At 41.2% G+C, this 25,075-nt stretch overlaps 1 protein-coding gene across 1 annotated transcript in view; it reads right to left on the reverse strand.

Annotated features, from left to right (window-relative positions):
* Positions 1-22,923, reverse strand: part of LOC124135594 (sushi, von Willebrand factor type A, EGF and pentraxin domain-containing protein 1-like) — a 73,991-nt gene extending 51,068 nt beyond the window's left edge. Inside the window, exons 1-11 of the mRNA XM_048399672.1 lie at positions 22,179-22,923; positions 14,264-14,519; positions 12,853-13,032; positions 10,514-10,675; positions 9,557-9,736; positions 6,768-6,947; positions 5,596-5,793; positions 2,885-3,133; positions 2,048-2,284; positions 1,018-1,209; positions 217-341 (exon numbers count right to left, since the gene is read on the reverse strand). Of these exons, the coding sequence (XP_048255629.1) occupies positions 217-341; positions 1,018-1,209; positions 2,048-2,284; positions 2,885-3,133; positions 5,596-5,793; positions 6,768-6,947; positions 9,557-9,736; positions 10,514-10,675; positions 12,853-13,032; positions 14,264-14,519; positions 22,179-22,718 (2,499 nt within the window). The 5' untranslated portion in view covers positions 22,719-22,923. The remainder of the gene's footprint in view (positions 1-216; positions 342-1,017; positions 1,210-2,047; positions 2,285-2,884; positions 3,134-5,595; positions 5,794-6,767; positions 6,948-9,556; positions 9,737-10,513; positions 10,676-12,852; positions 13,033-14,263; positions 14,520-22,178) is intronic.
* Positions 22,924-25,075: the final 2,152 nt, after the last annotated feature.

Consider the following 25,075-nt stretch of genomic DNA (forward strand, 5'->3'; position numbering starts at 1 on the left):
AACTCATTCACTACTTCCCGTAGACTAGGAGTGAGTGAGTGAGTATGGTTTTAAGCCGCTTTTAGCAATATTCCAGCAATATCACGACGGGGGACACCAGAAATAGGCTTCACACATTTAACCCATGTCAGGAATCGAACCCGGGTCCTCGGCGTGACGGGCTAACGCTTTAACCACTAGGCTACCCGACCGCCCCCGCAGACTAGGAACACATACCCGCAGGGAAACATTCTTCTTGAAGTTCTCCTCTATTTTGTGCAGGATCTTCTTCTCCCTGCACGGAACCTTTCCCGTGAACTTCACCGATGCCGGCTGTACGACATCATTAGAGATTTGCTTCGCTGTAGAGAAAACGGTGACGTTAAAATATGAGACAAGTCGGTTCTTACGCAGATTATGAAGGAATATTTTATCCTTGACGCAATGAATTTGTGTGAGTGTGTGTTGGAGGAGGAGGGGTACTGATTATTTGCTTCAGAGTGTTGAAAACAAATTGCCTGGCACAAAACAAAAAATGCATTGTTGGAAGATGTTTTTAATCCAAGGCACTGTATATTTAGACGCATAGTTCGTATTTTTGAAAACAACATCTGCAGCTGAAAACTGTTCATGTCTGATCTCAGTTCAAATACATCTCAGACCGTCTCCGTGGTCTAGTAGTAGAGCGTCCGCCCGGAGAGCGGAAGGTCCGGGGTTCGATCCCCGGCTGCGTCATACCAAAAGACGTTAAAAGATGGTACTTGTTGTTACCCTGTCTGGCACACGGCATTAAGGGGCTAAAACAAGGACTGGTCCGCTCGGAGTCAGTATACTGTGTCTGAGTGGGATATTCATGTTAAACTGCGGCATGGTATCTCAGTGTGCTAGCACTATAAACCGGCATCAGTCCGGACTAGTACAAGCAGCCACACAAGGACACAGGTGCATGCACGTCGCTATATAAGTGCAATAATCCTGGACGCGACGTTAAACCCCATTTCACCTCACCTAAAATACATCCCAATACACCAATCTCACCTGAACAGTCGGGGAAGGGTACCTTCCCTTGGGGTTCCCAAACATTGTCATAGGCGCACCTGTAGTCCTCTGCAGGGGGTATGGCGAAGGCGTAACCAGGGTGACACGAGATGGAACAGTGCACAGCCTCATCAGTCTCGTGACACGTGCGGTTACCATTGACAGGCGGTGGCGGGAACTCACATGGATGGGCTGTCATGTTCATATTAATTATATATTTCCTTTGGATTCATTAAGACAATAGAAAATGGCTTCTTTTGCCACTACCAAAGTTAAGCAATGCACTATCGTAGATAATCATATTACTTTATGATGTGTGATAAGAAAAGGTATTTTTCGGCAAAATATAAATTCGATATTTTTTTTAATTTGATGAAAAAAAAGGCGAAACCCCGATCATCCGGACAGAACCGTTGCCAGTAGATTCGCCCGGACGCACATAATTCCGGATAAAAGAAGTACGTAGAATTACATTTTTAATTATATACAGGCGTTTCAAAAAGCGATCCCCGGAAGGAGGGATTTCCGGATTAACGGATTTCGGTCTTACCATAAATTCATTTAGGGTTTTCCCGGTAAAAACACACACACATGTGAAAATTTTAGGTTTTTTTATCACGAGCTGAAGGTAAAGTGTTAGTTTTGCCTAGTTCGGCAACGGTGGTAAATGGACTTTTACAGTCAGTTAACTTCCTTGCCTCGGGAAGATGACTGTGGACTTGGTAGGTATTTTTCGGATAGTTTGTTTTGCAATATTAACACTTGACCTTCTTGTTTAAATATTCTCTTGGTTGCTTTCTGTTATACATTAAAAGACAATTTAATAAAGAAAATCGTAACAAAATGTTCATGTCAGGGATTTTTAAGTCCAGTAAAGTGTAGACCTAGGTGCCGTTGTACAAAGCGATCTTAGCGCTAAGGTGATCATAACTCCCATACCGTAACATAGACTTACGACAGGCGTAACGCTGAGGTTGTTTAGTACAACGACACCCAGAACAAGTTTATTTAGATAACACAATTCACCTACGTATGACGCTGATATCCAGGATGCACGTGTTGTTGTTGCCGCTCCCGTCTGTGGCCGTGTACGTCACCTGGGTTACACCAATCGGAAACCAGCCCTGGTCATGTGACCTAGAGATATTCAGGCCCTCCTCAGAGTTGTCGCTGAACTGTGGCTCCTCCCACGTCACGTTGCCGTACTTATCAGGGGAGACAACCGATGGTGGCGAGAAACATTTGTCGACAGTCGGAGGGATTGTGTCTGAAATAAGGAATTATTGATGTCTTATAACGAACATTTATGTTAGGTCCAAAGACATGAATCCGTACAGTTGTAATGGTGACACTTTTGGCTTGTATTGTGTAATGAAGCAACAAATTGTCTAGTAACGAAAGAAAAAAAAAACCTTTTAGAGGTAAAGTTGGTGGGTTGGTTTGTTGTTTAACGCCGCACTCAGCAATATTCCAGCTATATGACGGCGGTTTGTAAATAATCGAGTCTGGACCAGACAATCCAGTGATCGACATCTTGAACATCGATCCACGCAATTTGGATACGATGACATGCATCAACCAAGTCAGCGAGCCTGACCACCCGATCCCGTTAGTCGCCTCTTACGACAAGCATAGTCGCCTTTTACGGCAAGCATGGGTTGTTGAAGATCTATTCTACCCCGGATCTTCACGGGTACTACTACAGCATGTCCGACAATACCCCACATTGACTTAACCCGCTCTAATGCAATTTATCTATAGTTACTTAACACTGATAACTGATGAAGAAAACGGTGTGGAAACTGCCATTCCTAAATCTTATCATCAGTTCATTTACTCCGATACGATATGAGATTGCACCACTTACCTTTGACCTTGATGGTGAACGAGCAGTTAGCCTTGTTTTTGCTGAAGTCCTCCACGATGTAGGTGACGACATTGATGCCGATGGGGAAGCGTGATGAAGGCGACACCGCCGGCTCGGCTGTCATGGTCGGCAGGAAGCCTGAGTTGTCGACAGACACCGGCACCTGCCATATCACCTCCGCTGTGCTGTCATCAACGCCCGTCTCAGTCTCGATGCTGCTGGGACACTCAACAAATGGTGGCTTCTCATCTGGAAGAGAGAGTGAGCGTTTTGAAAAGTATTCCAGTTAAATCACGACATGTCAGTTTGATGTGGGAGGAAAGCCCGAAGTGATGCAGGTCTTGGACAAGTCCTGCACCATGACCGTGGAATATATTTATTTTATGAAAAATAAATAAATCTAGAAACGCATACAAAAGCAAGTCTAGCCAGCTCTAGCTAGCTCTATTCCACGTCAGCATAGGGATTTTTTTAATTTTTAGAGTCAAGAAGGATATTGTGTAATATAAGATTTCAGAGACTAAATGTTACCACTTCGGTGAAACCGCAGGGCACGATATGATGCTGACAAACCTAAAATCATAATCGGGGCGAACCGGGATTCGAACCCGATATGGGTTACTTGCTTGCCCAAGGGGCGCAACTATGCACAGAGAATTGCGTCGCCTTAGACGGCTTGGCCTCCCGTGCCCCCTCATCTGGGAGAAGGCTTGTTGAAATATTAGGGGACTGAGTGAGTTACTGTTGACGCAACTTTGAACAGTATTTCAGTTATATCACGGCATGTCACCTTAATGTAGAAGAAAAAACGATAACATTAATTATTGGTGCACAAAACGGAAACCAGTGTAAAACTGAACCGTTACTAAGTGTAGCAATAAATCACTTGTTCCCACCGTGCCACCCCATTGCCGAGCGAGACAGATATACCATATACATCATAAGTTCACCTTTTTCCGAAATCAAAACATAGGGGCAAACAAGCAGCTTGGGTTATATACTCCCCAGGGAGCTGATAATGACCCTCGAATGCTTACTGATTCCTTGCCAACGTAATAATGTGGTGACGAATGTGGTGTCGAATGTGGTGACGAATGGGGAGAATGGAGATACTATACACTGGACACTCGAGGATGATGAAACAGTTCACTGTTTCACTGTCAAATATCTCATTCACTTCATATATCAACTTCATATGTCAATCTATGCACACACGTTATGGAGCGGAGATTGGCCGGTGCTGTTCGTAAATTTCAATTTGTAGGTGTTTAAGGAATGCCAGTGAGGAAATTGGACCCACATGTACACCTGAATAACATTTCCTGAACCAAATACTTCTCTAACATATGTCAACCGATATCTTAGCTTGCTATAAACAACATAAAACACGTCTTGAATGTGGTCTTACATATAATGTGTAATATACTGAACAAACAAAAACAGGGATCATGAATAATTTTGGGGATATGTTTTATTAAATTTTGCGCTTCTTAACGTCTTCACTACCAAATATATACCCAACTTAATTTGTTCAGTATTCAACTGCTTTAGCATAAACATATATCTCGTGTCTGAGGAGATGAGAGAATGTATGTTAGAGAATATATGTTAGGTTTAAAATTAAAATTCCGAGGAAAAATATTCCAATGTCAAATCAAGAAAAGGTAGAAATCAACTAAGGTTTATTGGAATTGTATACAGAAATGGCAAGTACCAGTTGAACTTTGCCATGAAGATATTGTCTAAATCGAGTGGAATGAGTGAGTGAGTGAGTCGGAGTTTAGGCTGCGTGTAGCAATAGTCTCGCATACCACGACGGGGGGCAGTCGGGATGCGCTTCACGTGAATCGAACCCGGATCTTCCGCGTGACAGGTGAACACTTCAACTACTGGGCTACCTCAACACCTCTAAAAGTAACGTTCATTGGGATTGGGTATAGTAACATCTCACTGTATTTCTGTGTAGAAATGTCCGACCTAGACATAAACACTTGATATCTCGAACCTGTGTGTAAGTAATTAGGATAAAACTGACACGTTTTTGAATCTCTGGATGTCTTAGATTTCGAAAACAATAATGATTCGACACGGGCAAAAGCTGAAATAGATTTTTGCTGCTTTGGATGAAATAGATCAAATCTATATTGAGGATATTGCAGAAATCCCTAAAAATGGACCCTCTAAGTATCAGATGTCATGACAGTCATGACAGTCAGGCAAAACACCTGTCAACTTAACCCCTACAGAGCGAGAACATCTGGGTGCCTGGTGGCTCAAGGATTACCAGCACGTCATTTGATCAAGTTGAACATTCATACATCAGCACTATACATTAAGTTGTATACATTTGCATCATTAATCCTTTATACCTGATGTAACACTGACTCAAAATCGACATTTTATATGACTTTTAATTATTAATTATTCAAATTTGAATCGAAGCTGCTAAATTTTGAATAATTCAGATCATTCATCACTCGATATAAGGTATGTCGAATTGTTGCAAAACCCAAACCAAAAAATTAGCCCAAATTTTCAAAATAACCTATCTGGAACCATATTATGGAAGCAAAGTTAATCTTGTCATAATTGGTAAAAAAAACATGCCCGCGTTGCAAACATTGCGAAAAAATATTGTATAAACGAAATTTGAACGAAAACGAAAAAGTAAGTAGGTCTCTGACCTTTTGTGTGACAATGTTACATCTCACCTAAACACTCGTTGTACTTGTCTACTGTAGGCGCCCAGTTACCGTCAGGAGTACACTGCATGGTGTGGGGACCGTACATTGTGTAGCCTCGCAGACACGTCATTTGACAAGTTGTGCCAAATGATACCTCCCCGGCTGTGCACACGGCAGGGTGGACGCTCCCGTCCTTCAAGGGCGTCAGGGGCTGACACGTGATCTCTGAAGAAACATGTGAACGATTCCATGTATTAATATGTTTGTAACTTTTCGGTTGATTGAGGTGCAGCATTGATCGTCAAAGTTGTTGTTGTGTATACCCATGTGATCAAGGTCGAATTTATTTTTAAGAAGCCTGTTAGGAATTACCCCGAGCTCAAACAGCCAGTCAAATCAGAGACCATAAAAGATATTTTATGGTCTCTGGTCAAACACAGTGTCTGTTTCTTTGTTTGTCGTTTAGCGCCGCAATCAGCAATATTCCATTTCTATGACAATGGCTAAAAGTAATCAAATCTGGGCAAGATAAAACCAGTGGTTGATGTTATGAACACCATCCAACACCATCGGGTTACGATGACGTGCAAGTCAACGAGCCCGACCATCCGATCCAGTTTAGTCGCCCCTACAGAATGCAATAGATCGGTCCCGAGACGATTCCGGGTTAGAACTGGTCTTCAGCCAACCATGCTTGCCGTAAGAGGCGACTAACGGGATCAAGTGGTTAGGTTGGACTTGGTTGAAGCATGTCATCATCCATATTGCGTATGTCGTAAGCGGCGACTATGCTTGCCGTAAGAGGCGACTAACGGGATCGGGACTCGCTGACTTGCTGGATGCATGTCATTGTATCCCAAATGCGTAAATCGATGCGCATGATGTCAATCACTGGATTGTATGGTCCAGACTTGATTATTTACAGACCGCCGTCATATAGCTGAAATATGACCAAGTGTGGCGTTAAACAACAAACAAGCAAACAAAAAGCAATAGAGAGTTAGGGACCAATTCTATCCCGGGTCCACACCTAAACAATGAAATTCTACCTTCCTCCAGAAGACAAGTATGCATTTACAGTCTTTGTGTGAAACGAAAAAGGAATGTAGCTTATTGAAGTGATTTTCGTGATACAAATTTTCAACAATCGTTAAGCCACGTGTATTAAACTATCCAACGACATCGAAGCCCATGCCTACCCCTGCATCTGGTGGGAAGTCCAGTCCAGACTGCAATGGCAACACATGTCCTCTTCCTGGAGCCGACTAGCTGGTAGCCGTTGTCGCAGGTGAACCTGCACACGGTGGAGAAGGTGAAGTCGTCGCGGCTGCAGATCATCTGTCCGTCCTTCGGTACCGGGAGCGTTGGACACGTCTTCGCTGAAAGAGTGAGTTGGTGTTAACGTCGCTTTGAATGGTATTTCAGTTATGTCACGGTGTGCCAGCTTGATGTTGGAAGAAAGCCCGAGTTGGTGATGGCCTTTTACGTTTTTAACCTTAATCCAAGCGACAAAACTATTTCAATAATCAGGAGCAACCTCTGCTGAAGGCACTTCATTGTACGATTCGGACTTAGTCATAAGCACGTGTTAATGAATTAATATTAAATAGTGATGATACGAGATGTTCGCGGCAGGTGAGCATACCCCACCAGTGCCTCCCGTCACAAACAAATGCTGAGGCAAGTCCGGCATACGGCAGAGGTACAAATACTCGCGGTTTCCTACGCAGGCCATACTCTCGGCTACTTCTGTAGGTCATACTCTCGGCTATTTCTGTAGGTCATACTCTCGGCTACTTCTGTAGGTCATACTCTCGGCTACTTCTGTAGGTCATACTCTCGGCTACTTCTGTAGGTCATACTCTCGGCTAGTTCTGTAGGTCATACTTTCGGCTATTTCTGTAGGTCATACTTTCGGCTATTTCTGTAGGTCATACTCTCGGCTACTTCTGTAGGTCACACTCTCGGCTAGTTCTGTAGGTCATACTCTCGGCTACTTCTGTAGATCATACTCTCGGCTAGTTCTGTAGGTCATACTCTCGGCTACTTCTGTAGGTCATACTCTCGGCTACTTCTGTAGGTCATTCTCTGGGCTACTTCTGTAGGTCATACTCTCGGCTTCCTATGTAGATCATACTCTCGGCTACTTCTGTAGGTCATACTCTCGGCTAGTTTTGTAGGTCATACTCTCGGCTAGTTCTGTAGGTCATACTCTCGGCTACTTCTGTAGGTCATACTCTCAGCTAGTTCTGTAGGTCATACTCTCGGCTAGTACTGTAGGTCATACTCTCGGCTAGTTCTGTAGGTCATACTCTCGGCTAGTTCTGTAGGTCATACTCTCGGCTAGTTCTGTAGGTCACACTCTCGGCTAGTTCTGTAGGTCATACTCTCGGCTACTTCTGTAGGTCATACTCTCAGCTACTTCTGTAGGTCATACTCTTGGCTAGTTCTGTAGGTCATACTCTTGGCTAGTTCTGTAGGTCATACTCTCGGCTAGTTCGGTAGGTCATACTCTCAGCTACTTCTGTAGGTCATACTCTCAGCTAGTTCTGTAGGTCATACTCTCAGCTACTTCTGTAGGTCATACTCTCAGCTAGTTCTGTAGGTCATACTCTCAGCTACTTCTGAAGGTCATACTCTCGGCTAGTTCTGTAGGTCATACTCTCGGCTACTTCTGTAGGTCATACTCTCAGCTAGTTCTGTAGGTCATACTCTCAGCTAGTTCTGTAGGTCATACTCTCGGCTACTTCTGTAGGTCATACTCTCAGCTAGTTCTGTAGGTCATACTCTCGGCTACTTCTGTAGGTCATACTCTCAGCTAGTTCTGTAGGTCATACTCTCGGCTACTTCTGTAGGTCATACTCTCAGCTACTTCTGTAGGTCATACTCTCGGCTACTTCTGTAGGTCATACTCTCAGCTAGTTCTGTTGGTCATACTCTCGGCTACTTCTGTAGATCATACTCTCGGCTACTGGCGTAGATCATACTCTCGGCTACTTCTGTAGGTCATACTCTCAGCTACTTCTGTAGGTCATACTCTCGGCTACTTCTGTAGGTCATACTCTCAGCTAGTTCTGTAGGTCATACTCTCGGCTATTTCTGTAGGTCATACTCTCAGCTAGTTCTGTAGGTCATACTCTCGGCTACTTCTGTAGGTCATACTCTCAGCTACTTCTGTAGGTCATACTCTCGGCTACTTCTGTAGGTCATACTCTCAGCTAGTTCTGTTGGTCAAACTCTCGGCTACTTCTGTAGATCATACTCTCGGCTACTGGCGTAGATCATACTCTCGGCTACTTCTGTAGGTCATACTCTCAGCTACTTCTGTAGGTCATACTCTCGGCTACTTCTGTAGGTCATACTCTCAGCTAGTTCTGTAGGTCATACTCTCGGCTACTTCTGTAGATCATACTCTCGGCTACTGGCGTAGATCATACTCTCGGCTACTGACGTTAGTCATATTCTCGGCTACTAAAGTAGGTTATACTTTAGACAACTAAAGTAGCTCATATTCTTGGCTTCTAACTTAGGTCATACTTTCGGATACTAAAGTCGGTCATACTCTGGGCTACTAACGTCGGTTATACTCTCGGCTACTAACGTAGGCTATACTCTCGTCTACTAACTTAGGTCATACTCTCGTCTACTAACGTAGGTCATACTCTCGTCTACTAACGTTGGTCATACTCTCGTCTACTAACGTAGGCCATACCCTCGTCTAGTAACGTAGGTCATACTCTCGTCTACTAACTTAGGTCATACTCTCGTCTACTAACGTAGGCCATACTCTCGGCTACTAATATAGCGTTGTCATACTCTCGTCTAGTAACTTAGGTCATACTCTCGTCTACTAACGTAGGCCATACTCTCGTCTACTAACGTTGGTCATACTCTCGTCTACTAACGTTGGTCATACTCTCGGCTACTAATATAACGTGGTCATACTCTCGGCTACTAATAAAACGTGGTCATACTCTGGGCTACTCACTGACACAGCTGGCGTCTACACCTGACCAGGTTCCATTCTCCTGACAGATCCTCAGACTGCTCCCCTGCAGCTCGTAACCTGGCTTGCACCGTAGTCCACATGCTGCGTTAAACACGTTGTTGCATTTGTTGTTGACGAAGTAGCCGTTTTCCGGAGGGTCGAGAGCTGGACAGGTGAAAGCTGAAACAAAGATATGTTTTTTGGTGTTTAGCTCTTGACAACATGCACGGGTGGTATGGTGGGTATGCGTGTTGTGGGTAAGAACGGTGAATGAGTGAATGTTGTTTTACTCCACAGTCAGCAATAGACAAGCTATCGCACAGCGACTTCTCAATATAATGGACTCTAGGTTGACAGCAGGAACAACGCTCCAAACCGCCGGGAATCAATGACACAGTCAGATGTCACGAACAGGCGGCTCTTGCGACAAGCACGGAGTGGAGAGGATTGCTATGTCCCGCTTGTGTGTTTGTTAAAGTCGCCGTCAGCGATACTACAGCTGTATCATGGCGACCTGTTATGATCGAATCTGGACCAGACAAACCAGCGTGTGAAATTTTGAGAAATACCCGATGCAGTACGATAAAACTAGCAATTAGCCTGACTACCCAATCCATTATAAACTGCCAGGCTAAGCAATATACACCCATGTTTGATTGTGGCTAAAAATGAAGCCAACAAGAAATGGTTATACGATGGTGATGCATTTGATACGGGCCTAACGTTTGCAGATTTTCGGTGACATTTTCAGCTTAGTAACGTCATGATAACATTTGTAACCTTTTGTCAAAACCAATTTTTTTCAAGTGTGTAATTTCTTTTGCCGCTGTGTAGTTGAAGCTGGATACAATATTATATGGATATCAATAATTTACAACTTATTTGTGGACAATTGGACGATATGTGGCAGCCTTGGAACTCATTTTACGCTTCTTGAAAACTCATTTACGTTCTAACCTGCGCACTCCGACGTGTTCATGTTGACGTATCCCTTTTTGCAGCTGCAGTCGGTTATGGCCGCCGTCCCCGAACCTGTCGTCTGATTCTCATCCGGGCACGGCATGCACATGCTGACGTCGCCGGGACCGCTTATGTTTTTGTACGTGCCGGGGGGACAGGCTGACAAAATAATTACAGACAAAACAATTATACATCAGATGAATCATACATGGGAATTGTTATTCGTCACCCAAAAAATCAAAGTCGTCAACTACATATTTGGCGACATATACTACTCAGAAGAAGTTAAGGACTACCCGATTCTTCCATATTACTATAATCAATGTCATGCCCTGAATTGGATGGTCCTTAACCTTTTTTGAGTTGCATAATTTAGGAATGGATAGGCTTTTCTTCTATTTAACTGAACTTGAAGCCCATGAAAAAATCGTTCACACGGCCTGCTTTAAGAGACCGGCAGATCTTTTCATTTTTTAAAGTTTAACAAGAGTATTTTCAGTGTTTATTTCACTGTTATTTCGTCAAAGGGATAAGTTTAGAGTTTATCCGAGTTCAATACATATTGAGTAACCAGATATCAAGGTACTTAAGAGATAAACCTTCTGGCTTTTGAAATTTGATGTTGTCCCATTAGATTAGATACCTCTTATTATAATTTGGAACTGAGCGCTTGAGCTTTAAACAAAAATATCTTGATAAAAACTCAACTCTTATCATAGCCCGTAAACATTCTTAATTCCCTTCACAGCGATATCAGCGACAGATGGCCCTTGCCAATCCCATGCATCGCGCCGTTGCAACGTGTTTATATGGAAGGCATACTACGCAAAAGAAGTTAAAGGACCACCCGGTTCTTCATTTTACTAGTATAGTCATGCATGAAAAATGAAGTATGGTAAAATTAAAGAATCGGTTATAGTTGCACTGTGTAAGTACCTCTACACATCAGCTTCTCGCGACCTTGAAATGAACGACCACGTTGTATCAATGCGAGTATCTAATAATCTATAAGTGAGTGAGATGGGTTTAACGCCGCTTTTAACAGTATTACAGTTATATCGCGGCGTGTCAGCTTAATATGGGAGGAAAGCCCGAAGTGATGCAGGTCTCAGACGTTTACCACTTCGGTGAAACCCACGAGCACGGGTATGGTGCTGACAAACCTAGAAACATAATCGGGGCGAACCGGGATTCGAACCCACAATCATAGGTTCCTGGCGTGGCCAAGGGACGCAACTCTGCACAGCGAATCGTGGCGCCTTAGACGACTGGGCCACCTGTGCCCCTTAATAATCTATAAGCGTATTGTGTAGGTATGTATTGAAATACGAAGGAAAAAATATTTTTGTCCACAACAAGTTCAGTCTATTAGCTATATATCATTATCTTAAAGACCCATGAAGATACCGGGTAGAATAGGTCTTCACCAACCCATGTCTGCTGTAAGAGGCGACTTACGGGATCGGGTGGTCAGACTTGCTGGCTTGGTTTATGCATGTCATCGTATCCCTATTGCGTGAATCGATGCTCATGTTGTCAATTACTGGATTGTCTGGTCCCGACTCGGTTATATATACAGAGCGCCGTTATATAGCTGGAATATTGCTGAGCGCGGCGTTTAACAACAAAAAAACAAACATTATCTTAAAGAAATAGGCTTCAGACATTTTACCCATGTTGGGAATCGAATGTTTTGGATGTGATGAGGCACTGCATCAATCACTAGGCTACCCTATCACATCATGGGTAATGCGCTGAAACAATGGGACAAAATGAGGAGAAAGTGTTCATTAATGGTCTTTTTCATGGGGAATAAGACTTAGTGGTAATTAAGTGTCCGACATCGCCTCTCATTTGATTCTAGCTGCAGAAGAACACTTAATTAAACTGATCACGTCGCTGTATTCACATGTGCAGTCAAAGCCCCTGATTGGTTTATACTGCCATATGTTAATCCGGACGATTTTACATTATAACGTACCGCCCGGATTATCAAATTTCCGGATTAACCATTCATGTGTAAATTGTCATATCACATACAGAGATTCCCAACAGCAGTTGTCCGGATTAACAGGTTCCGAACTAACGAGGTTTCACTATAAAGGAGTGGGATATCACCAAAGAAACCGTTTTAAATAGAATGACTGGCATTTTGTAACGTTTCGAATTTCAACTGACCCTGTACACCAGTTCCTTGCATATATCCAACAATTACTGTATGCTTTCGAAGACACTGATGTCAAACACTTTTCACAATATGTTTGACCATGTCTTCTTATAAACCGTGCTTTGGGTATTTTAGAAAGTTCCACAATGATGAGAGTATGATTAATTACCTTTACATCCATATTTTCCGATTCCTTGTCCGTAAAATCCTGGTTTGCACTGGCATTCGTATTTTCCTGTATGTGTCCCGCACGCGCATGTCGCGTTGGCATGGCAACAGTTACCTCCATTTTTACACAAAATGTTACATCTGCTCCTGGGCTGGTACACGTAAGATCCGGTGTGGAGATCTAATAATAGAAGTAATCAATAATTGATCTGGAAATTTGATGACATGTTCATACTATTCCATCTTGGCTTACAACACAATCACATATATTCAATATGCCGAAGACCCGTGAAGATCCGGGGTAGAATAGGTCTTCAGCAATCCATGCTTGTCGTAAGAGGCGACTATGCTTGTCGTAAGAGGCGACTAACGGGATCGGGTGGTCAGTCTCGCTGACTTGCTTGATGCATGTCATCGTATCCCAATTGGATGGATCGATGCTCATGATGTCAATCACTGGATTGTCTGGTCCAGACTGGATTATTCACAGACGCGGGCATAAAGCTGGAATATTGCTGAGTGCGGCGTTAAACAACAAACAAACAAAATGTCGGACGTGCTCATATTGGAAATCAGATCGGACACATATTGGGATCATTAACGTTTCAACTTAATACATGTTGCGGCTACTGATTAAATAATATCAAGATTTAAGTGTTCAAAGTTTGAAGGTCAAAAGACGTCGACCACCATCAAAATGCGCCCATTAGCGTCGAAATATGTTTAGGTTCTATCATGGATACAAACATGAATAGCGTATTTGTTTTATGAAACGTTTCAATTTCATTTGCCATTTGATTTTTTTTAGCGAAAGGTGAGTGAGTGAGTGAGTGAGTATGGTTTTACGTCGCTTTTAGCTATATTCCAGCAATATCACGGCGGGGGACACCAGAAATGGGCTTCACACATTGTACCCATGTTGGGAATCGAACCCGGGCCTTCGGCGTGACGAGCGAACGCTTTAACCACTAGGCTACCCGTTCGAAAGGTGAGACAACACGCCATGTTTAACATTATTTCCATCGCGACCATTGTATTCAGGCATATCCATATTGCATGTATACTAAGAAATATATTTGGGGATAGTTTTATTTATTTAACCTCAATATGATAATAAATGGTAAAAGACTTCTTTCATGCTGACCACGCCAAACATAATGCAACTGTAACGCGCAATTATGAACCTTTTTTACGAGTAGACCTATTCTTAAAAAAACATATCGCACGCGAGATCAATAGTTACTACTGACACAATTCTTGACTCCAGACCATGTGGCTATTGTGCTGTTTAACTGGTAGCACATGTAAAACTGGGTCCCAATCTTGACATTGCGACCATTGGCTTCGTGACCTCAATACGGAACTAAGTGAGTCTTGATCTTAACATCAAATATATGACCTTGACCTCTGACCTTCATGGAGAGCCCGTCTTGCCAGAGCCTCAAATTCTTCAAAGCTGTCGAGAATGTAACAAGTTTCGTTCTTGGGCACAGACGCCATGTCGTACAGCTCCCTAAAGTTGCCATTTCGGATGCCGAACGTGAATATCTTCACTCCATTGTCCCTGAGAGATTTAGCTTCCGGTCTGGGGTCTCCGCCATTAGAGAACCCGTCCGTTATCAGGAATATGGCTTTAGTAGCATTCTTCCTGGCCCCCTTCAGAACCACCTGCATGTAGGATGTGAACAGCGCGTTATTACATTCATTAATATTCATAATATGCTTGTCGACTTATCACAGTGGAACATCCTAACCTTAAAGTACTATACCAACCTAAACTATGAGGGGCCTTGATGACTACAACAGCAATAAGTATATAAGATACACTAGGTGTTATTCGTTCATGTGCCTATATCAAGTGAAATGTGAAAATAACTACTAAAAATGTAAGATTCTTCTCGCATAGCTGCTGCATTTAAGGCAAAATATAATTTTACTATGAAATTGGAAAATTACCCGATTCTGATTGGTAAAAATAAAGTATCAAATCACCATAATCACCTCTGATTGGAACAGCCTATTTGACGACCGTATTACCACGGAAGCATTTTTATAGAAAAGTACTTCATTTTTCAGTCATTGTCGCTGAGCATTTTTAAATAATAATATGTACAATTATAGGTTACAAAATGCAGAGGCGTGGCTCTGCAATATTCAAAGCATGTGTAGCAATACATTTTGTGCTGAAACACGATATGAATCGACAAAGAGATGTATTTCAACAGAGAGCTTGAAATATGGCATTTTGCTACACTCTCCTACCCAGAGTTCCTTGCGGCCAGCCTAGTGCCTCTGCAACATCTCGAACAGTCCATTTAACAGATAACATATTTTTTAATCCATTTCAATTTGTGAAAAGTCTACACATTTATCTAATCATATGTTATCATGTTTCTATTTGCGTGCTTTCCCGTACGTGCTGTCATCTAATTTCTATTGAGAGCTAGCAATACGGCCACTTTGATGAATAAAGGTATATCGTCATGCTCCTCACTGTTTATTAAGATATCTTTATAACTATACAAAAGAAACTGTTAAGCGCACTAAAAGACTTTCATGAGGCTGAAACGCACTTCCGCGACTTTTCTGCATTATTTTGCGTCAATCAGCAATAATCTGACATCATACTCGTGACGTGGTGTCCAGAACAACACCTTGCAAGGCATGCTTAGTTTTCCTACTTCATACTAACTTAAAAAGTTGGTGTGCTACATGCTTACAAGCCTGTTTATTTGTTTGTTGTTTAACGCCGCACTCAGCAATATTCCAGCTATATGACGGCGGTCTGTAAATTATCGAGTCTGGACCAGACAATCCAGACATGAGCATCGATCCATGCAATTTGGATACGATGACATGCATCAACCAAGTCAGCGACCCGATCCCGTTAGTCGCCTTTTACGGCAAGCATGAATTGCTGAAGACCTATTCTAACCCGGATCTTCAATGTCTGTCATATGTTCGAGTGAAGTATATCTGCTTGAGCATATACAGCGCCATATTTTGTTTCAAGGATGTTGATTCCGTTATTCAGATCGACTACCCATTCAAAACTTTGGACTCAACCGCTGCGTCATTCAATATATCACCAAAGAGTTCGCGTTTCATATAGTCAATCATGGCGTTCCAAATTCATTTCAGCGCGTTTAGATCTACAGGTAACCTTGCTCTACATTAGAATCACAGTATGTTTATCCCCTAACTTGTATGTAAACAGTCTTGTATGTAAACAACTGTTTGTATGTAAACAGGAACTCGTAAATAACCAGATACGTGTATGTGAATAAACAGCTAGTCATTAAACAGGTTATTGTATATAAAGTAGTGAGTGAGTTGGGTTTAACGCCGCTTTTAACAGTATTCCATTTATATCACGGCGTGTCAGCTTCGTGTGGGAGGAAAGCCCGAAATGATGCAGGTCTCAGACGTTTACCACTTCGGTGAAACCCACGAGCACGGGTATGGTGCTGACAAACCTAGAAACATGATCGGGGCGAACCGGGATTCGAACCCACAATCATAGGTTTCTGACGTGCCCAAGGGACGCAACTCTGCACCGCGAATCACGGCGCCTTAGACGACTGGGCGACCCGTGCCCCACGTATATAAAATAATTACTCCTAAATAAACAGCTACTTGTATGTAAATATTCAGCTACACGTCGATTTACAACTACTTGCAGGTTAACAGTCATATTTAAGAAATAAACGACAAGTGTGAGTTGTTTATCGTACAATAAAACACTGCAGGGAGAATAAACCATGGGAGGCGTACGATAAACAACGACCATTCGTCGTTTATTTTTTTATATGAGATATCAACATTATGTACATCCTATTTAATGATGACGATAAAATGCACAAGCTTTAAAAATATGTACCCGTATTTAAATAATGATGACTCCCTCAATAGAATCCGACCTTGGCAATGTCGGACAAGTCTATTTAATGCACAGGTGGGTATTTCCCGCATGTTCTCACAATCCTCACGTCGATTACCGGTATCTTTTCTCCGCCCAAAACCGATTGCCATATCTCCCCCGCTTTGGAATGGGATCGTTCGCGTTTATCTACGTTGCCCAGCTACATCTATGGGGAACAACTAACTAGACACTCCCCTCTCAAAAATAACGTCGTCCAATTTACAAGGTCATCAAGTAACGAGCGCATGTTCGAATCTCCAGAAATGACGCCATGATAGAACAATGTTTTATCGTGAAATAAACCACGCTTCGTTCTTCATTGTGCTTTGCGATTTATCGCGTAGCTATTTCATATATGTAAATAGTTACAAGAATATTAACAGCTACTTGCATTTAAACAGTATCAAAGAAACTATCATGTTATTCCCTCTTTAAAAACACCTTCTGTGGCGAGCAATCCTTATTAGATGTGGGGCGGTCGGGTAGCCTAGTGGTTAAAGCGTTCGCTCGTCACGCCGAAGACCCGGGTTCGATTCCCGACATGGGTACAATGTGTGAAGCCCATTTCTGGTGTCCCCCGCCGTGATATTGCTGGAATATTGCTAAAAGCGGCGTAAAACCATACTCACTCACTCACTCACTTATTAGATGTGACACTAAAAGCATTTCACATTGCACTTGCAAGATTCAGATGTGGTTCACACGAACTATTTATCGAGACGGGAAGATATATGGGGATCGTGAAAGAATTTGTCAGTTTTGTGATTTAAACACTGTAGAAAGTGAATACCATATCTTACTACTTTGTCCGTTGTATGCTGAACTCAGAAAATAGGTCATTGATAAATATTATATCCGTTATCCAAGTTTACAGAAATTTGTTAAATTAATGTCAAGTAAGAATTAATGTAGTAATAAAGAAAAAGCTGTCAATGTACATTTTGCATGCTATGAAGCTAAGAAGCTCCAAATGCGTTACCTTATAAATGTAAATACACCCATTACTATGTTACACGTACCGTTACTATAGACCTATGGCCTCGCAGTATTATGAATAAACACATGTACGAGCATTTGAACAGCTGCGTGCATGTAAATAACTTTGTGTAGGAAAATAACTACATATGTACTTATTTTTTTATATATTTAAAGCAGGCCAGATCATTCAACCCAGATTTCTGTTTATAACAATTTAGCGTAAATATTTTTCAAGGCATGGACTTTATCTAAGATTCGTTAAGGATTCATATATATCTTTAATCTTCTTCGTCTGTTTGTCAGTAAATAAATCTTCAGACCTGAAGGCAGGGTTCACTAACGCATATTCAATGAAGGAGTGGAAATGTAAACATATCAGCACATGGGATGGTTGTGACTTCTTACGCCATAACTCCCGCAGCGCGCAATTAGAAGCGCCATGTGAGAAAACTTAACCTTTGCCTCACAGATAACGCCATGTTATCGCAACTCTTGCTGATAACTCTATAACTCTAAATCATCGCTTGTGGTGCTCCCAAACAACGTTTACTTTATTATTTCCATTGCGATCCCTGAAAAAAAGCTTTACCAAACATAAGCCATGCATCCATGCTGAAGTGTAGTTTCCCTTATGTTGACTATTAGACATAATTATTAACGTGCCACGGTACAATCCTATTAAAACTATGAATATCTCTGGCATGTGTTTAGTAATGTATGTGTCGCAGCAGTATGGTAGTAATGTCTTTTAGATAGGCCCCCCTCAACGTTAGCATGTTTATTTGGTTTTATTTACAGATCTATTACGTCTCATATGTTAGAAAACAAAAACATAATCATATGGAACTTTAATTGTTTGTTGTTTTATTAATGTATTATTAGAGAAAATAATAGTATTCTGGCTTACATATCATTTTGAGGAAGATCAACGAAACAAGAGAATATATCTAGGGACAGATTTTAGACACAAGAAAACGGATATTAAATATTAGGACACTGGAAGTGTTTCATTTCTTGAACATTATACCGTCTCTGTTACATAAGTATACGTCTGCTCCATAAGTATACGTCTGTTACATAAGTATACGTCTGTGACATAAGTATACGTCTCTGTTATATAAATATACGTCTCAGTTGCAGAAGTATTTGACTCTGTCACATGAGTATACGTCAATGTTACAGCAGCACACGTCTCTGTTATAGAAATATCCTTATCAGTTGCACAAGTATTCGGCTCTGTTACGTGAGTACAGTCCGTGTTACAGCAATATTCGTCTGTTACAGCAGCATAGACTCTGTTATAAAATTATAAGTCTCAGTTGCAGAAGTATTCGGCTTTGTTACGTGAGTATACGTCCATGTTACAGTAATATTCGTCTGTTACAGCTGCATACGTCTCTGTTATAGAAATATGTCTCTCTTCCATACGTGTACGTCTCTGTTACACACGTTTACGTCCATGTTACAGCAGCATTACATAAGAATACGTCTCAGTTACATAAGTATACGTCTCTGTTACATAGGTATACGTCGCTGTTACATACATACATCTCTGTTACATGAGTACATCTCTGTTACATAAGTACACGCCTCTGTTACATACGTACACGTATCTGTTACATAAGTACACGTCTGTTACATACGTACACGTCTCTGTTACATAGGTGCATGTGTATGTTACATAAGTACACGTCTCTGTTACATAAGTACTGGTCTCTGTTACATACGTTCACGTCTCTGTTACATAAGTTCACGTCTCTGTTACATAGGTACATGTCTCAGATACATAAGCAAACATCTCTGTCACATACATTCACGTCTCTGTTACATAAGTTCACGTCTCTGTTACATAAGTTCACGTCTCTGTTACATAAGTACACGTCTCTGTTACATAAGTACACGTCTCTGTTACATAAGTACACGCCTCTGTTACATAGGTGCATGTGTATGTTACATAAGTTCACGTCTCTGTTACATAAGTACTGGTCTCTGTTACATACGTTCACGTCTCTGTTACATAAGTTCACGTCTCTGTTACATAAGCACACATCTCTGTCACATAAGTTCACGTCTCTGTTACATAAGTTCACGTCTCTGTTACATAGGTTCACGTCTCTGTTACATAGGTACATGTCTCAGTTACATAAGCACACATCTCTGTCACAAAACTTCACGTCTCTGTTACATAAGTTCACATCTCTGTTACATAAGTTCACGTCTTTGTTACATTGATACACGTCTCGATTACATAAGTTCACGTCTCTGTTACATTGGTACACATCTCTGTTACATAAGTTCACGTCTCTGTTACATAGGTATACATCTATGTTACATAAGTTCACGTCTCTGTTACATAAGCACACATCTCTGTTACATATGTACATGTCCCTGTTACATAAGCACACATCTCTGTTACATATGTACATCTCTGTTACATAAGCACACATCTCTATTACATAAGTACACGTCTCTGTTACATAGGTATACATCTCTGTTACATACGTTCACGTCTCTGTTACATAAGCACACTTCTCAGTTACATAAGCACACATCTCTGTTACATAAGCACACGTCTATGTTACATAAGTACACGTCTCTAATACATAAGATCACGTCTCTGTTACATAAGTTCACGTCTCTGTTACATTGGTACACGTCTCTGTTACATTGGTACACGTCCCTGTTACATAAGTACACGTCTCTGTTACATTAGCACACGTCTATGTTGCATAAGTACACGTCTCTGTTACATAAATTCACGTCTCTGTTACATAAGCACACATCTCTGTCACATAAGTTCACGTCTCTGTTACATAAGTTCACGTCTCTGTTACATAGGTTCACGTCTCTGTTACATAGGTACATGTCTCAGTTACATAAGCACACATCTCTGTCACAAAACTTCACGTCTCTGTTACATAAGTTCACATCTCTGTTACATAAGTTCACGTCTTTGTTACATTGATACACGTCTCGATTACATAAGTTCACGTCTCTGTTACATTGGTACACATCTCTGTTACATAAGTTCACGTCTCTGTTACATAGGTATACATCTATGTTACATAAGTTCACGTCTCTGTTACATAAGCACACATCTCTGTTACATATGTACACGTCCCTGTTACATAAGCACACATCTCTGTTACATATGTACATCTCTGTTACATAAGCACACATCTCTATTACATAAGTACACGTCTCTGTTACATAGGTATACATCTCTGTTACATACGTTCACGTCTCTGTTACATAAGCACACTTCTCAGTTACATAAGCACACATCTCTGTTACATAAGCACACGTCTATGTTACATAAGTACACGTCTCTAATACATAAGATCACGTCTCTGTTACATAAGTTCACGTCTCTGTTACATTGGTACACGTCTCTGTTACATTGGTACAAGTCCCGGTTACATAAGTACACGTCTCTGTTACATAAGCACACGTCTATGTTGCATAAGTACACGTCTCTGTTACATAAATTCACGTCTCTGTTACATAAGTACACATCTCTGTTACAGCCAGATACAACTGTTACAGCAGCATGCGTCTCTGAAGCATACGTATACGTCTCTGTGTACGAATAAGATAATATACCTAGATGTACATAATGTCCTGAAAAAATGTCACATTCGTACCGAACCAGAACAAACTCTTTTCGATATAACCATCTAATAAAAGGTAATTTGAAAAAAATCTCAGTTCTAAGTAAACCCTTTATTAGGTCAAGTGCTATCGGGGCTTTTGGTGTACATGAAATGTTGTTTCTGCCTCCTATTTCTCCGCCTCGCGAGGTACTGAAAACAAGAGAGTGTGACCTAGTTTTCTGTCGCATTGTCGTCGTCCTCTGTAACAACAGAAACTGCATTCCGGGCATGTATTACAATAACGACTGCGACGCGACACAAGAGCTCAACTAACATTGTTGTTTAATTCTTCAAATATCTTCCTCAACGTTATCATATGTAAACCGACCGAAATAAATATAACAGTGTATGTTACTTTCAATTACATCATATTATTTTTTGAAATCTTAATTTCTGTTTGTTATCATATAGAAGTGTGATTAAGATGCGTTTACATTCACCAATGCAAAGTGATAAAAATGAATGTTAGACAATGGATCATATCCACACGTCATTTAAAGTCGCGTTAGCCATTTAAACACATTTCGTTCTAGGAATTGCATTAAAGGAGACAAACAAGATGCGTTTACAAATTTCAGTTAAAATAATACTGTCAACGTCATGTAAAAACAGTATGATCTTTGATACAAGATGTCTGATTAATACCTTACCTCATTAAATTTACCATATCTGTTGCATAACTCTATTTGATTAAACAAGGGGGGCATTTACTCAGCATAATAACTAACATGTGTCAACATCGAAGGGGTTAACCGTCCGTTACATAATGTTTACCTTTGCTTCAAGGAAGGCCCCAAGGGTATATGTACCCCCTCCAATGTAATTAACCCTTGGCAGCTCTTCTCCAAGTAAGCGACACTTATGCTTGTCAGCATTGGGCTGTGTTAGATGGTCGACATGTCTGATGACCTTCCCTCGAGACGAAAACGTAATGACTGACACTCTGGTCTTGTTCACATCCACTGTAAAATCAGCCAGCAGTTTGCGGACGAACCGGAGTTCCTCGAAGAAGTTATCTGCCCCTACACTTGATGAACTATCCACTAAAAAAACAAGTTCCACTTGACCGTTCTCTGTTGCCCGGAGACGCTGGACATGGCGCTTCAACACAGCGCCTAATGTCTCCACTTTAGTTTTAAAATCCGCACTGAGGGGTCGGAACAACGAGTTGTAATAATCTCCTCCATAAAATGCCGCAGAGCTCGTGTGAAGGAGATATCCTAGAGTTAATAGCTGTAGCAACGTCGGCCCGAATCGAATATCCCGTATCATTGTAATACGACTGTTTAACACATATTGAGAACATCCACTCATCCACAGGCAAGCTGCACGGCTTTTACCAAGCAATGACCAACAGCTGACGGTGGGGGTTCGTCTTCCAGAATGAAAGAGGTTCCAAGAAAAACGCTGATATAAACAGTTCCGATAAGCCGCTGCGGGTTGAATAACAGAGGAACCGGTACGGCGAAGATGGTACACAAGGCACTGATTTTCCGTGTGTCCACGGTGCGATTTCCCTCTCCTCGGGGAAGGTGTTTGGATATGTAATTAACAGGACATGTGTTTCGTGTGGCCAAATACTTGTAACGGGATCTGCAGGCTCAATCTGATCCCTACACCTCCACTCGGATTTCACACACGCGGCACACATACCAAGACATCTGTCCCACTTTCAAGACGCTGCCAGAGTGGTCACAACATGTATGGTTGTGGTGTTTGTCGGACGTCTATGTGTTCATGCTGTGATTGGGCAGTAGTATATGGTGGATGGAATCACTAGGGTATGTCAACTCAAGGATGTGGGGAGTGTAAACAGTGTTTAAGACCCGTGAAAATATGTATTCAGATATTGTGTATGCATTCTTATGAAACAAGATCATAAATCATAAATACGAATATTTATCTTAGGATTTTAATGATGAATATTACCTTCTTTTCAAAACGTAAATTCTTGCGAAGGAAAAGGAGAATATTTGTATTCTTTATTGTTTAAAAAAATCCTTTTTGTTTTATTTTCCGCACGACGTTGTACTGGTCGTTTTAAGCTCGTAGTATTATGTTACATGCATACCAATTATAGAAGGGATATTGTGCACATGGAACAACAGTTGCATTCCTGATTAAATAAAATATTCGTCCAAAAGAGTTACGAAGTATTTTAAATTTAGGGAGTTGTAATTTAAATGTGCATCGGTGATATTGCTGCCATATAGTGAGAAATATGCAGTGCGTGGCCAGTTCATCTGTTGCAGTTACCTAAACCGTTAAACATGTTTATTCTTTTCAAAATTCGTGTTCCTTCACCAACCATAATATTGAGTCACACAAAGAATATATAGCACGCCACTTCCTGAACCAGGTCCTGTCTACACATTTCAGAATCAGCGCAAATCTTAAATCGCGTCCCTATGTGAAAACTAGTCACTGTACATCCTGGCTCCATAACACCGGAAGTTGTTTCATCGCCGCTGTCATCGCGGGCTCCATGATGCCCCTTTCACGGCCAGATTGTATGGCGTGCTCGTTGTGTGGGAATTAATTGGAATCGGCTTCAAGAATTTTGCATCAGCACTTTCAGAGGTCAACCACATGAAAATTCTGTTTATGCGCGAATGACGTGTCAAATAATTAAACGCAAATGTGTGAGGCCTGTGCAATTCTCAAATATCACGGATACAATGCGAACCACATGCTTATCAAGAAGCATATTTCACTCGTTGTTGAGAGAAGATTGACATAACGCTTCTGTGGAGTAATAGTTTAAACATTCCATTATGTAATATCAATAAATGGGGGAAAACATCTTGAAAACATTTTTCATACACGTGTTTAAATTGTCTTTTGCCTCCATCACGATTTACTGTCAAGGACCACTATCCCCATCACATTATTCTGTCAATAAAGAACCATTACCCCCCATAAGAACGTGCCGTGAAGAACCATTGTCTCCGATCGCAATTTTTTTTGTCAAGATCAAGATCATTATCCCTATCACGATATGTTGTCAAGAGGCATTAATCCGCTAGCATAATATGCTGTCAAGATCCATTATCCCCATCACAATATGTTATCAACCATTATCCCCATCACAATATGTTATCAACAACCATTATCCCCATCACAATATGTTATCAACAGCCATTATCCCCATCACAATATGTTATCAACAGCCATTATCCCCATCACAATATGTTATCAACCATTATCCCCATCACAATATGTTATCAACAACCATTATCCAAATCACAATATGTTATCAACAGCCATTATCCCCATCACAATATGTTATCAAGAACCATTATCCCCATCACAATATGTTATCAACCATTATCTCCATCACAATATGTTATCAACCATTATCCCAATCACAATATGTTATCAACAGCCATTATCCCCATCACAATATGTTATCAACAGCCATTATCCCCATCACAATATGTTATCAACCATTATCCCCATCACAATATGTTATCAACAACCATTATCCCAATCACAATATGTTATCAACAGCCATTATCCCCATCACAATATGTTATCAAGAACCATTATCCCCATCACAATATGTTATCAACAGCCATTATCCCCATCACAATATGTTATCAACAGCCATTATCCCCATCACAATATGTTATCAACCAATATCCCCATCACAATATGTTATCAACAGCCAT

This window comes from Haliotis rufescens, unplaced genomic scaffold, assembly GCF_023055435.1.
Source record: "Haliotis rufescens isolate VD_foot unplaced genomic scaffold, xgHalRufe1.0.p SCAF_2, whole genome shotgun sequence".
NCBI classification, from domain to species: domain Eukaryota; kingdom Metazoa; phylum Mollusca; class Gastropoda; order Lepetellida; family Haliotidae; genus Haliotis; species Haliotis rufescens.